The 14802-nt window shown below is 42.7% G+C and overlaps 1 protein-coding gene across 3 annotated transcripts in view; it reads right to left on the reverse strand.

Annotated features, from left to right (window-relative positions):
* The window catches only part of rps6ka5 (ribosomal protein S6 kinase, polypeptide 5), a 49987-nt gene extending 40970 nt beyond the window's left edge, over window positions 1–9017 (reverse strand). For 2 of the 3 annotated variants that reach the window (XM_060934177.1, XM_060934175.1), the window contains exon 1: window positions 8525–9016. In XM_060934177.1, coding sequence (XP_060790160.1) covers window positions 8525–8539 — 15 coding nt within the window. In that variant the 5' untranslated portion in view covers window positions 8540–9016. Of the gene's footprint in view, window positions 1–8524 lie in introns of all 3 variants that reach the window. The other variant, XM_060934176.1, reaches the window with a different exon arrangement.
* Between the last annotated feature and the right edge of the window lie 5785 nt (window positions 9018–14802).

Below are 14802 nucleotides of genomic sequence, written 5' to 3' on the forward strand. Positions count from 1 at the left end.
CGAAAATGCGCCCTGTGATGACCTGGCGACTTGTCCAGGGTGAACCCCGCCTTTCGCCCGTAGTCAGCTGGGATAGGCTCCAGCTTGCCTGCGACCCTGTAGAACAGGATAAAGCGGCTAGAGATAATGAGATGAGAGATGAGACCCCGAAAATGCACCCATGTTTAAAACAAGTACTAAAACAGCAAAAAAAATTTGAAGAAAAATTCAACACAATTACAGTCATAAAATAGTTTTGAAAAGTCTGAAACAATTGACAATGTGCCGGGAATTAAATGCATTAGCATACTGCCCTACAGAAACACTCAGAATGCAAAGAAGAATAAAGTCTACAGCGAAGTATTACTTTCAAAATCAAGTACTAGATGACATCTCCACGAACCAGCTGTTTAGAAACGTTGTACAAAAGAAGCCCTAGAGCAACCAGCAAAATGCAGTAGCCGAACTTCACAATGAGTTATTAGAACCATGAGGAGAATTTGGCATTGTGCTCAAATGAGACCAAAATGAAAACCTTTTGACCGAAGAACCCCATTAGTATATTCACGTTTGGGCTTTTATTAAGGGAAGGGCTGCATACAAGAATACTCCTTATACACACCGTAAAATATGATAATGGATCGTTGAGGCTTTGGGGATGTTTTACAATTAGTGATCTAGGGGTTCTTCTCGAGACCGATGGTCATCATGAATTCTAAGCACCACGAATTTTTAAAACATAACCTGGTTGTCTCTACCAGGAGGTTAAAATTTGGCTGAGGAGAGAGCTTATGATGACATGCATCCAAATCAACATGGAAATTATTTTGTTTTTGCCCATTTCCGTCCACAGGAAACTTGCTGTCAGAACCGCAGACATTGTACAAGTACAAATCCAAGAGTATGCAAGTAGCCTGAATTGTTCTGGACAGAGGAGTATCTCAGATCCCTCAGCAAAGTTCTCCAAGCTTGTTAGACATTACAGGAAGAGGCTCAGTGCTTTTACTTAAGACGTACAGTACTGGGCAAAAGTCTTAGGTACATACAAAGAAATGCTGTAGAGCAGAGATGTCTTCAAAAATAATTCAATTAAATGTTTCTATATTTAAAAAATCCTATAAAGAGTAGTTAACATGGAACACTTTGTGCAGTTTAATAAGGAAATTTGCTGTTAAGTTTGAGCATCTTGCTGAACCAGTCACAGTTGTTCTGGAGACATTCCCCGTGCCCAAAATCGCTCACTCATTCACTACTCCCTATATAGGGAATTACTATATAGAGGACTACATAGTGAGCTCATTGGTAAAATGAAAAACGCTTTTGGACACTAGTCTGTAGTGCTGGTATTTACGTCATTACTGTCGCACAATTAAAACATGCCATATCAACCAGCTGGTGGGTTTTCAAAATAATAAATACATGCATTTTTATGATAAATACAGTGGTGCTTGAAAGTTTGTGAACCCTTTAGAATTTTCTATATTTCTGTATAAATATGACCTAAAACATCATCAGATTTTCACACAAGTCCTAAAAGTAGATAAAGAGAACCCAGTTAAACAAATGAGACAAAAATATTATACTTGGTCATTTATTTCTTGAGGAAAATGATCCAATATTACATATCTCTGAGTGGCAAAAGTATGTGAACCTTTGCTTTCAGTATCTGGTGTGACCCCTTTGTGCAGCAATAACTACAACTAAACGTTTCCGGTAACTGTTGATCAGTCCTGCACACCGGCTTGGAGGAATTTTAGCCCATTCCTCCGTACAGAACAGCTTCAACTCTGGGATGTTGGTGGGTTTCCTCACATGAACTGCTCGTTTCAGGTCCTTCCACAACAGTTCGATTGGATTAAGGTCAGGACTTTGACTTGGCCATTCCAAAACATTAACTTTATTCTTCTTTAACCATTCTTTGGAAGAACGACTTGTGTGCTTAGGGTCGTTGTCTTGCTGCATGACCCACCTTCTCTTGAGATTCAGTTCATGGACAGATGTCCTGACATTTTCCTTTAGAATTCGCTGGTATAATTCAGAATCCATTGTTCCATCAATGACGGCAAGCCGTCCTGGCCCAGATGCAGCAAAACAGGCCCAAACCATGATACTACCACCACCATGTTTCACAGATGGGATAAGGTTCTTATGCTGGAATGCAATGTTTTCCTTTCTCCAAACATAACGCTTCTCATTTCAACCAAAAAGTTCTATTTTGGTCTCATCCATCCACAAAACATTTTTCCAATAGCCTTCTGGCTTGTCCACATGATCTTTAGCAAACTGCAGACGAGCAGCAATGTTCTTTTTGGAGAGCAGTGGCTTTCTCCTTGCAACCCTGCCATGCACACCATTGTTGTTCAGTGCTCTCCTGATGGTGGACTCATGAACATTAATATTAGTCAATGTGAGAGAGGTCTTCAGTTGCTTAGAAGTTACCCTGGGGTCCTTTGTGACTTCGCCGACTATTACATGCCTTGCTCTTGGAGTGATCTTTGTTGGTTGACCACTCCTGGGGAGGGTAACAATGGTCTTGAATTTCCTCCATTTGTACACAGTCTGTCTGACTGTGGATTGGTGGAGTCCAAACTCTTTAGAGATGGTGTTGTAACCTTTTCCAGCCTGATGAGCATCAACAACGCTTTTTCTGAGGTCCTCAGAAATCTCCTTTGTTCGTGCCATGATACACTTCCACAAACATGTGTTGTGAAGATCAGACTTTGATAGATCCCTGTTCTTTAAATAAAACAGGGTGCCCACTCACACCTGATTGTCATCCCATTGATTGAAAACACCTGACTCTAATTTCACCTTCAAATTAACTGCTAATCCTAGAGGTTCACATACTTTTGCCACTCAGAGATATGCAATATTGGATCATTTTCCTCAATAAATAAATGACCAAGTATAATATTTTTGTCTCATTTGTTTAACTGGGTTCTCTTTATCTACTTTTAGGACTTGTGTGAAAATCTGATGATGTTTTAGGTCATATTTATACAGAAATATAGAAAATTCTAAAGGGTTCACAAACTTTCAAGCATCACTGTACATATTATACTGAGCATATTTCCTACATTAATCAATACAAAGTACCTGCATCTTTCCATTTTTTTAAAATCAAGGCTGAATACTTTCTTCTTTGCCGCTGCCTTTTATTAAATCAAATTTGAAACTTTTAATTTGATTTCTTTCAGCGTGACCGCAATGCATGATGGGATATATTCATGATGCATTGAGGGATACTTTGAGTGCACTATAAAGGGTGTAATAATCCTCACTATCGTTTCGGACAGCACTACAAAATGGCGTCCTCACTATATAGTGAGTAGGGAACGATTTCAGACACAGGGTTTGACTGTCCAGCTTAATTTTTAATTTTCTGCAGCAAAACCCAGCAGCCTCTATCAGCCTCTGAAAAGTGTCTCTTATGTAATGTTGCTTTATTATATAGACACGAGTGTTTTACTGGGAAATACGTCGCTCGTATTTTTCATACGAACTACATCCGGGATATTGAGCAACATATTTTTCAATATCCTCAGCTGTGGGGAAATCGCTGAATTGTTTTGATAAATTTGTGTACTTTTTGTTTGGGTATGTGTCGATATAATAAAAAGGAAATCACACGTTGGTTTGAAAGCATGAAGTTTATCTTCTCGTGTTGAAAAATAATTCACTCATGAAATATACATTCACCACTTGAAGACAAACTTCATATCTTTGCGCGACGATGTAATATCTTCTATATAGCTCACACAAGAGCTACAAACTACTAAAAAAGTTAATACTAGCTAAAACAGAAAGGTGTCAGCATTCACTTTTTCAGCAGTCTGTGCTACAGTAGCTCTTCTGTGGGACTGGACCACATGCACTAGCCTTCGTGCCCCATGCGAATCAACGACGCTTCGACACCCATGACCCTGTCGCCGGTTGTCCTTCCTTGGCTCACTTTTGGTAGGTACTAACCACTGCATACTGGGAACACCTCACAAGATGTGCCATTTTGGAGATGCTCAGACCCAGTCATCTAGCCATCACAATTTGGCCCTTGTCAAAGTCGCTCAGATCCTTAAACTTGCCCATTTTTCCTGCTTCCAACACATCAACTTCGAGAACTAGCTGTTCTCTTGCTGCCTAATATATCCCACCCCTTGGCAGGTGCCACTGTAATGAGATATTCAGTTATTCACTTCGCCTGTCAGTGGTCATAATGGTCTGGCAGATCGGTGTATAGTGTCTTAATAAAAATAATAATGACACTTTATTTTCAGAAGCCTGAACCAGTTTCATTCACGCTAACCTTACACTAGGCCTTCTATCTATCCGGGCTTGGGACCGACACTACATACGCATTGCCATGTACAACCCTAATGCCTGGGCATTTTACCCAATCTGCACGTCTTTGGACTGTGGGAAAAACCGGAGCACCTGGAGGAAACCCACACACTCGTGAAATATACATTCACCACTCGAAGATAAACTTTATATCTTCGCGCCACCGCGTACTAGCCTCCATTTCTTTACTGACATACAAACATTTTTCTTTAACATTTAATTTTGTGCTGGAAAACTAACGTTTGTAAATCTAAACCATTTTACTGACTCGATATTGTAGAAGTCATGAGACAAAAATCTAGCAAAGTTTGTACTGAAAAGAAAAACAAACAAACAGGGTGCCTATACTTTTGCACAGTACTGTATTTTAATTATGGGGTGTCTATAATCCACTGTATTACAGAAAAAGATGTACTATTTAAAGGGCACATCTTGGGTATATTTAGGAGCAAGATCAATGTAATTCTCTTATTTTATATTAAACTTTGGTCAAATATCTGTCACATTTTGCATTTTGTGCAATGTTTTTACCTTGCGCAATACCAGAAAAAATCAGTTGAACTCAAGCCATTTGAAGCGAATTCGTCCGCCTCTGAAAAAACTTGGCATTTGAATTTCCCGGCAAACACTGATTTTCGTGACGTCATGTGCGGGACGCCTCCTTCTGAATCCCATGTCAGTACTGGTTTGTTTATGAGAAAACGACCTAGTGGTTTTCTGCAAATTTCTTCAACGTTATCACGTAATTATTAAAATGGTTAACAGATGTATCGTAAGAGGGTGTAGCAACACCAGTCTTGATGAGATTAGTACTCATCATTTTCCAAAAGACCGGACAATGAGAGAGAAACGGGAGCGCTTTGTGCGAGGCACCCGGAAAAACTGGCAACAGGCAACAGACCACAGCATCATATGCGGGTCTCACTTCATATAGCCCGATGACTTTGAGAACTATTTGCAGTGGGAAATGGGCTTCAAGAAGCAACTTGATCTGAAAAAAGACGTAGCTCCATCTGTTAGAATGCCCGTCAGCCGTGTTCGTCTCCCCTGACAGAAGGAGAAGTGCCGCATCCACCAAGGCCCTCAAAGCCGAGGACCAAGCAGAGCCGAGAAAAAGACCAAGAAAATCGGCAATTCACAAGTTGACTGTTGCCAGGGTAAGATATAAGCGAGACTATACTCTAAATTAGGTGTTCCTGTGTTTGTCTCTCAGCCTGCTGGCGGATCCGCACGTGACGTCACGAATCTTCTTTCTTTTTTCTTCTTCTTTTGGCTGCTCCCGATTAGGGGTCGCCACAGCGGATCTTTCGTCTCCATTGCTCCCTGTCTTCCGCATCCTTCTCTACCACACCAGCCACTTTCATATCCTCTCTCACCACATCCATGTATCTCCTCTTTGGCCTTCCTCGTTTTCGTGTGCCTGGCAGCTCCATCCTCAACATTCTCCTTCCAACATGCTCTGTATCTCTTCTCAGGATGTGCCCATACCATCTCAGTCTCATCTCTCTTAGCTTAATTCCCAAGCTCTCCACATATGCTGTCCCATCCTGTCCAACCTCCCATCGCAAACCTTAACATCCTCAACTCCGCCACCTCCAACTTTGCCTCCTGTCTCTTTGTTAAGGGTACGGTCTCCAATCCGTACATCACAGCTGGTCTCACTACTGTCTTATACATCTTACCTTTCACTTTTGCTGGGACTTTCCTTTCACAAACGACTCTTGAAATCCTTCTCCAACTGCTCCTGGATCAATCTGGGATTTTTCTAGATGCCTTTTGTTATTTTATTTTTTTCTGCTGTAGACAGATGGCCTTGTGCAAAATTACCCTTCTGGATGAGTGGACATACTTTCATATTAAAAAAAACACTAAATTGGTCCAGGATATGCCCTTTAAGAAGACTTTTTAAAAAAATAGTTTGCTGTTGTTGATTTTTATGAAAGAAAAACTCTACACAGCATCCCTGTGTGTTTTATTCCTGAAGAATCAGATAATTTTGGATTAGTCTGACAGGAACAACTGGAATAAAGCAGGGCCTGTGTTTCCATTCTTCAGTTATTTTAATAATTTGTACAACCCCGATTCCAAAAAAGTTGGGACAAAGTACAAATTGTAAATAAAAACGGAATGCAATGATGTGGAAGTTTCAAAATTCCATATTTTATTCAGAATAGAACATAGATGACATATCAAATGTTTAAACTGAGAAAATCTATCATTTAAAGAGAAAAATTAGGTGATTTTAAATTTCATGACAACAACACATCTCAAAAAAGTTGGGACAAGGCCATGTTTACCACTGTGAGACATCCCCTTTTCTCTTTACAACAGTCTGTAAACGTCTGGGGACTGAGGAGACAAGTTGCTCAAGTTTAAGGATAGGAATGTTCACCCATTCTTGTCTAATGTAGGATTCTAGTTGCTCAACTGTCTTAGGTCTTTTTTGTCGTATCTTCTGTTTTATGATGCGCCAAATGTTTTCTATGGGTGAAAGATCTGGACTGCAGGCTGGCCAGTTCAGTACCCGGACCCTTCTTCTATGCAGCCATGATGCTGTAATTGATGCAGTATGTGGTTTGGCATTGTCATGTTGGAAAATGCAAGGTCTTCCCTGAAAGAGACGTCATCTGGATGGGAGCATATGTTGCTCTAGAACCTGGATATACCTTTCAGCATTGATGGTGTCTTTCCAGATGTGTAAGCTGCCCATGCCACACGCACTAATGCAACCCCATACCATCAGAGATGCAGGCTTCTGAACTGAGCGCTGAGAACAACTTGGGTCGTCGACTCTTTCTCCTCTTTAGTCCAAATGACACGGCATCCCTGATTTCCATAAAGAACTTCAAATTTTGATTCGTCTGACCACAGAACAGTTTTCCACTTTGCCACAGTCCATTTTAAATGAGCCTTGGCCCAGAGAAGACATCTGCGCTTCTGGATCATGTTTAGATACGGCTTCTTCTTTGAACTATAAAGTTTTAGCTGGCAACGGCGGATGGCACGGTGAATTGTGTTCACAGATAATGTTCTCTGGAAAGATTCCTGAGCCCATTTTGTGATTTCCAATACAGAAGCATGCCTGTATGTGATGCAGTGCCGTCTAAGGGCCCGAAGATCACGGGCACCCAGTATGGTTTTCCGGTCTTGACCCTTACGCACAGAGATTCTTCCAGATTCTCTGAATCTTTTGATGATATTATGCACTGTAGATGATGATATGTTCAAACTCTTTGCAATTTTACACTGTCGAACTCCTTTCTGATATTGCTCCACTATTTGTCGGCGCAGAATTAGGGGGATTGGTGATCCTCTTCCCATCTTTACTTCTGAGAGCCGCTGCCACTCCAAGATGCTCTTTTTATACCCAGTCATGTTAATGACCTATTGCCAACTGACCTAATGAGTTGCAATTTGGTCCTCCAGCTGTTCCTTTTTTGTACCTTTAACTTTTCCAGCCTCTTATTGCCCCGTCCCAACTTTTTTGAGATGTGTTGCTGTCATGAAATTTCAAATGAGCCAATATTTGGCATGAAATTTCAAAATATCTCACTTTCGACATGTGATACGTTTTCTATGTTCTACTGTGAATACAATATCAGTTTTTGAGATTTGTAAATTATTGCATTCCGTTTTTATTTACAATTTGTACTTTGTCCCAACTTTTTTGGAATCGGGGTTGTATTTTGTCTGGGGCCAAAATTGAACTGAAAGTCTGACATGAGTTTTAAAAAGGAAAAAGAAAACTCGGTGACCTACATTAGCGAACCTGAACCACACAGAGGAGCAGAGCTAGCTAAAGCTAACCAGAGCTTGCCATTTCCTCACAGCCGAAGGTATCTGTGGCCAACACACACACACACACACACACTGCCTGACTGACTGACTGACAACTACAGTGGGTTTACTTTATTTACTCTTCTCTGAGAGGCCTGAATATTGCGGCTCCAACAACAGTAGCACTGGCAGTTATTCTGAGAGCCACAAAACTCATTCAACATGAATATAAACTCTGAAAGCCGGAGTGTAATGTGAGTGAGTGAGTGAGTGAGTATAACAGTGTTATTAAACCCATATGCATGTGTACGGCGTCCGCGCGCGCCTTATGACAGGTCACATAGCGGGCAGGGCTGTTAGCTGCTGCTGCTAAAACTGCCAAGTAAACTCCGTGAGAACATCAATACCAGTCTTACAAACATCCACTTACCGTTTTTAAGCTCATGTTTTACAGTAACCACGTCACCTCCGGATAAACCTTCCTCCGAAGACGGCATTTTTTCCCCTCAGAGTGCCCACAGTGCCAGGTTGCTGCCTGCTAAGTGGCAAAGCGCAGCTGCTAAATCAGTCCCCGAGTTACACTAATCCATGAGCAGCGTTTAAACCGACACAAAAATAATCAAACACAAAGCGGAAACGTCGTGTACTTACATACTTACAGATATGTAAGACCAGGAGAGCTACAAGCACACGGTTAGTACTACTGCAGTAAAATACCCGGTCAGATCAATAATAAATACAGTCTACAGCACAGACCAAACCCCCTCCCCTGCGTTAAAGAAACGCCCATTCGAGTAGATAAGCGAAATCCTTCAATATAACGCCTTCCTTCCTGAAACAGAGCCTCTGTAATCAACTACAAGCTCGATCGATGACATCCAACATCGCCAGTTTTCCCTGAGAGTCTGATCGCTGATCTCGTTTCCGATTTGAAATGAAACCCTCAGAAACTCCACGACCGAGTGACAACAACACGCCCCCTGTGGTGCGCCTGCGCCATAGCTGACTGGAGCACAGCATGAGCTTCTGAGCTTCAACTCCTGCATTTACAGTAGACTTCTCATCTCATCTCATCTCGTTATCTCTGGAGCCTATCCCAGCTGACTACGGGGCGAAAGGCAGGTCAAGTCGCCAGGTCATCACAGGGCTGACACTTATGGCCCTTTTCCACTACCCCAGGGGTGTTCAAATTGATCCATAAAGGGCCGTGTGGCTGCAGGTTTTCATTCCAGCCATGCAGCAGCACCCTGATTTGGCTTATTCAATCAACTGACACACCCACCCTTTAATCAAGGGTGGGTGTGGCTGCAAGTATTTGACTGTGTGAAGGCAGTTCAGTTGATTGAATGAGCCAAGTCAGGTGTGCTGCTGCATGGCTGGAATGAAAACCTGCAGCCACACGGCCCTTTATGGATCAATTTGAACACCCCTGCACTATCCTTTTTCAGCTCACTTCAGCCCGACCCGGCTCGCGTTTCGACTACCTTAGAGCAGCACGACTCAGCTCGCTTCAGCCCTGCTTAGCACCCAAAACTCGCACGGTTTTGGAGTAGGACTGAAGCGAGCCAAACCGAGCCGAGTGGGGCTAGGGGCATGAGGAGACACTCCCCTGTGCACTGATTGGTGAGGAGGAGTGTCCTCACATGCCCACACACGCCCCGCGAGCACGCTGGGATCTGTAAACACCGTAAACCCGGAAGAAGAAGAATTACGAATTACGAGAATTTCTGAAGCCTTATGCGCCTCGCGTCATCTATACGCTCTTGCCAGTATCTGTTGGCGTTGTCGGTGACAACAAGCCACAGCACCAAGACCAGCAACACTAACGACTCCATGTCCTCCATGTTTATTGTTTACTATCCGGGTCGTGAGACTACCGCTTAAAAGATCACTGATGTCACTGTTTGCGCCGCCTAACGACATCACGTGACGTCCACCCACTTTCGCTAACTCCACCCAATGTGTCCACCCACTTCCAGCCAGCACGGTTCAGCGCGGTTGTAGTCGAAATGCAACTCCAACAGCCCCACTCAGCCCAACTCAGCACGGCACGGCTCAGCCCAACTCAGCCGCGTTGGTAGTGGAAAAGCGGCAATAGACACAGACAACCATTCACACTCACATTCACAACTACAGTTAATTTGGAGTCACCAGTTAACCTGACCCACATGTCTTTGGACTGTGGGGGAAACCGGAGCACCCGGAGGAAACCCACGCGGACACGGGGAGAGCATGCAAACTCCACACAGAAAGGCCCTCGTCAGCCACGGGGCTCGAACCCGGACCTTCTTGCTGTGAGACGACAGCGCTAACCACTACACCACAGTGCCGCCCGCATTTAGACTTCAGTTTTTAATTTTAGACCAAAGAATAACTTCATACCCAGTTGTTGGTTTATCCTTTGCGTCCTCCATCCATTATCTGTAGCCGCTTATCCTGGACAGGGTTGCAGGCGAGCAAGAGCCTATCCCAGCTGACTATGGGCGAGAGGCGCGGTACACCCTGGACAAGTCACCAGGTTATCACAGGGCTGACACATAGACACAAACAGCCATCCAGCCATTATCTGTAGCCGCTTATCCCGTTCTACAGGGTTGCAGGCGAGCAGGAGCCTATCCCAGCTGACTACGGGCGAAAGGCAAGGTACATCCTGGACAAGTCGCCAGGTCATCGCAGGGCTGACACATAGACGCAGACAACCATTCACACTCACATTCACACCTATGGTCAATTTAGAGCCACCAGTTAGCCTAACCTGCATGTCTTTGGACTGTGGGGAAACTGGAGCACACAGTGGAAACCCACACAGACACGGGGAGAACATACAAACTCCACACAGAAAGGCCCTCGTCGGCCACTGGGCTCAAACCCAGGACCTTCTTGCTGTGAGGCGACAGTGCTGATCACTACACCACCGTGCTGCCCCAAAAAAGAACATTTTATCATGAAAAGTTAGTCGACTGTATGTGCCATGTCCTTCTCTCTGATAAATTTACTTTTAATGCATCTGCTATGCCCCATCTTCATATATAGTATATGGACAGTATATTTCACTTGTGAGGAAATCAATGAATTGTTTTGATAAATTTGGGGACTTTTTGTTTGTAAATGTATCTATATAATAAAAATAAAATCACACATTGGCTTAAAGATATGAAGTTTATTGTCAGTAAACCCACTGAGAAAGAACGAACTACAAGCATGGACACTCTGGACTACAGCTTCCAAAACACACAACGTCCTCTGTCTCCAGCCTACTGAATCTCAGCTGGCTCTCATTTCCTTAATCACCTGTTGCTCTATTTAAGCTCCCCTAACAAACACACTGTTGCAAAGTATCGTCCTGCTAGTTCAGTTCATAACAAGCCTTGTATCTTTTCTGACTGCCTCTTGTATTTCTGTCCCTTTGCTGTTTCCTCCACGTTTTTGCTCTTTGTCTTCCCTATGTTACATTGTTCGCTGATCGCCCGACCCTCGTTAGTTTACCAACACCGATTCCAGTCCTGCGGCTTGGCTTTGTTGACAGTCGGCAATCTGTTCTCCTCTGCGCATACATCTGTAAGTGCCTGCATTCTAACAGGATACTTCGCCAACATGGATGTAGCGGAGGATACTAAACAGACTGCTCTGAACGCGCCGGGGCATTTGCTGGGAGAACATCAACATGTGCTCGCCAATCTCAACACCTGGATGACACAGCTCGCAACTGTGATGTCGCAGGCCCTCCTAGCATGCCCCAAGTCTCCTCCTAGTCTGGCGTTGCAACTCCCCACTCCGGAGAAATTCGCTGGAGACGGCATCGCATGTAAAGGTTTTTTACTGCAATGTTCTATGTATTTCGCCACCATGCCAAACCTATCTGATGAGCATATAATCGCTAAGTTTCTGTCTTTTCTCACTGACAAAGCGCTCCGCTGGGCTACTGCCATTTAGAACAAGGGTGGTGAGTCTACTAAGTCATACGAACAGTTCCATTCTCTATTCAAGAGAGTGTTTGACCACGAACCAGAGGGGATAGAGGTTGGAGAGAGTCTACTCGCCAGCTCTCAAGGTTCTCGAAGTGTTGCTGAATATGACTTGGACTTCAGGACGCTAGCAGCCGCTAGTGGATGGAACGACCCAGCTCTGAAAGCAGTCTTTCGCCAAGGTTTACATCCTGAAATCATCAGTGAGCTGGCCTGTAGAGATGACAACCTCACTCTAGACTCCCTCATAGAGCTAGCTATTCTTCTCAAGGCAAGGTAAGTTTATTTATATAGCACATTTCATACACAATGGCAGTTCAATGTGCTTTACAGAAGTAAAAACAAAAACAGTAAACAATAGAGAAATAAAATTACATAAAATAATTTTATTTTTATTCTAAAACAATTAATTAAAAGAATTAAAAGAAAATAATAAGAATTAAACAATAGTAGAAATAAAATAATAAAATGAAGTAGTAGTTCAAATAGGAGGAGAAAAAAGAAACCAGCAGAATAGAATAAAGTATAAAATAGAATAAAGTTAAAGTTAAAGTAAATTTAAAACATGCAGAGAAAGTAAAGATTATAAAAAATGTAAAGAAGACAATATTAATTATTTAACAGAAAGCATCTGAAAACAGCTTGGTCTTTAACCTAGATTTGAAGCTGCCAACAGCAGGAGCATTTTTGATGTCCTCTGGCAGTTGGTTCCATAGCTGTACTGCATAGTAGCTAAAAGCTGCTTCACCATACTTTGTTTTAACAACTGGTTTTAATAGTAATTTTTTCTGTTTTGATGTGGTAGATCTGATTGGGTTAGGCCGCTGCAACATATCAGAGAGGTAACTGGGCCCTGTACCATTTAGAGATTTGTATACCAGCAGCAATACTTTAAAGTCAATTCTGTAGCTTACTGGAAGCCAGTGAAGGGACCTTAGAATTGGAGTAATGTGCTCTGTTCTTTTTGTTTGTGTGAGAACCCTAGTCGCTGCATTTTGAACCAGCTGAAGTCGTTTGATGGTCTTTTTTGGCAGGCCTGTGAAAAGGCCATTGCAGTAATCAACCCTACTAGAGATGAAGGCATGTATTAGTTTTTCCAGATCATTTTTGACATAAGTCCTCTTAGTTTGGAAATGTTTTTTAGGTGATAAAATGCCATTTTAGTGATTGCTTTCATGTGACTGTCAAAGTTTAGCTCGCTGTCAATGAAAACACCAAGATTTTTAACCATTTCTTTAGTTTTAATCCCTTTTGTGTCAAGAATAGTGGTAATCCTGAGTCTTTCATCTTTTTTTCCAAATAGAATTACTTCTGTTTTATCTGTGTTCAGCTGAAGAAAATTTTGTGACATCCAGCTATTGATTTGATCGATACACTGGTAGAGACATTCAAGGGGGGCATAATCATTAGGTGATAGAGCAAAATAAATTTGGGTGTCATCTGCATAGCAGTGATACAAAATTGAATTTTTATTGATAATTTGCCCAAGTGAGAGCATATAAAGGTTGAAAAGTAATGGTCCAAGAATCGACCCCTGGGGGACACCACAGGTCAAGGACATTGACGTTAAGGAACAATTTCCCAGGGTAACAAAGAAGCTTCTATCTTTTAAGTATGAATTTAACCAATTGATAACTTTACCAGTCAATCCAACCCAGTGTTCAAGTCGATATAGCAGTATGTTGTGATCAACAGTATCAAAAGCTGCACTGAGGTCCAGTAATACCAGGACCGATGTTTTGCCTGCATCAGTATTAAGACGTATGTCATTTATAACTTTAATCAGTGCTGTTTCAGTGCTATGATTGGCACGAAATCCTGACTGAAAATTATCAAAACGGCTGTTTGATATCAAGAAGGCAGTTAATTGATTGAAGACAATTTTTTCAAGAATTTTCCCGATGAATGGTAAATTTGATATTGGCCTGTAGTTATTTAATTCTCGACCAACTGTTAAAGCACCAGCCCTCTATCCATGATTGTACCAGGTTGGTTCAGCCGTCCGAGGACAGCTCACCCATGGAGGTCTCATGCACTAGGTTAACCCATGCTGAGCATGCTAGATGACGCAAGGAGGGGTTATGCTTCTACTGCAGGAGCCCCGAACATAACATCCGGCACTGTCCAATACGACCAGCCCAAGAAACCCCAGCAGAGAAACCAGTAAGATCTACGAGTCTGGCAAGAGAGTTCAACTATAAATCATTCAAGATACTGGTTTTACTAAAGGTGGTGTCCTCCACTTACGTCCTATCTGCTTTTGTTGATTCAGGGGCAGAAGGGAACTTTATCAGTAGTACCATCATGCAGAAGCTCAACCTCCCTACCACCCCTCTGCACAGTGCACTCAGCATTAGGACCATCAATGGAGGACCCATAGGCGACAGGCTGGTCACTTCAAGGACTCAACCAGTACAGATTCAAGTAGGAGCATTGCACAAGGAACTCATCTCACTGTATGTAATGACAACCGTTGATCATGACATTATTCTTGGATATCCCTGGCTACAACCACATGACCCTCTTATTTCATGGCAAAGTAAAGAAATCCTTCAATGGTCACCCACGTGTTTCCAGAGCTGTCTCTCTTGTCCCCAGATCAAAGTATCTTCCACCTCTGTGGAAAGTCCTCAACCTGACTCCATGGTCAATGTTCCTGACTGCTATTGGGACCTTTCAGAAATCTTCAGTAAGGGGAAGGTCTGCAGGCTGCCACCACACAGGCCATATGACTGTGCTATTG

The sequence above is a fragment of the Neoarius graeffei genome, chromosome 11 (genome assembly GCF_027579695.1).
Source record: "Neoarius graeffei isolate fNeoGra1 chromosome 11, fNeoGra1.pri, whole genome shotgun sequence".
NCBI classification, from domain to species: domain Eukaryota; kingdom Metazoa; phylum Chordata; class Actinopteri; order Siluriformes; family Ariidae; genus Neoarius; species Neoarius graeffei.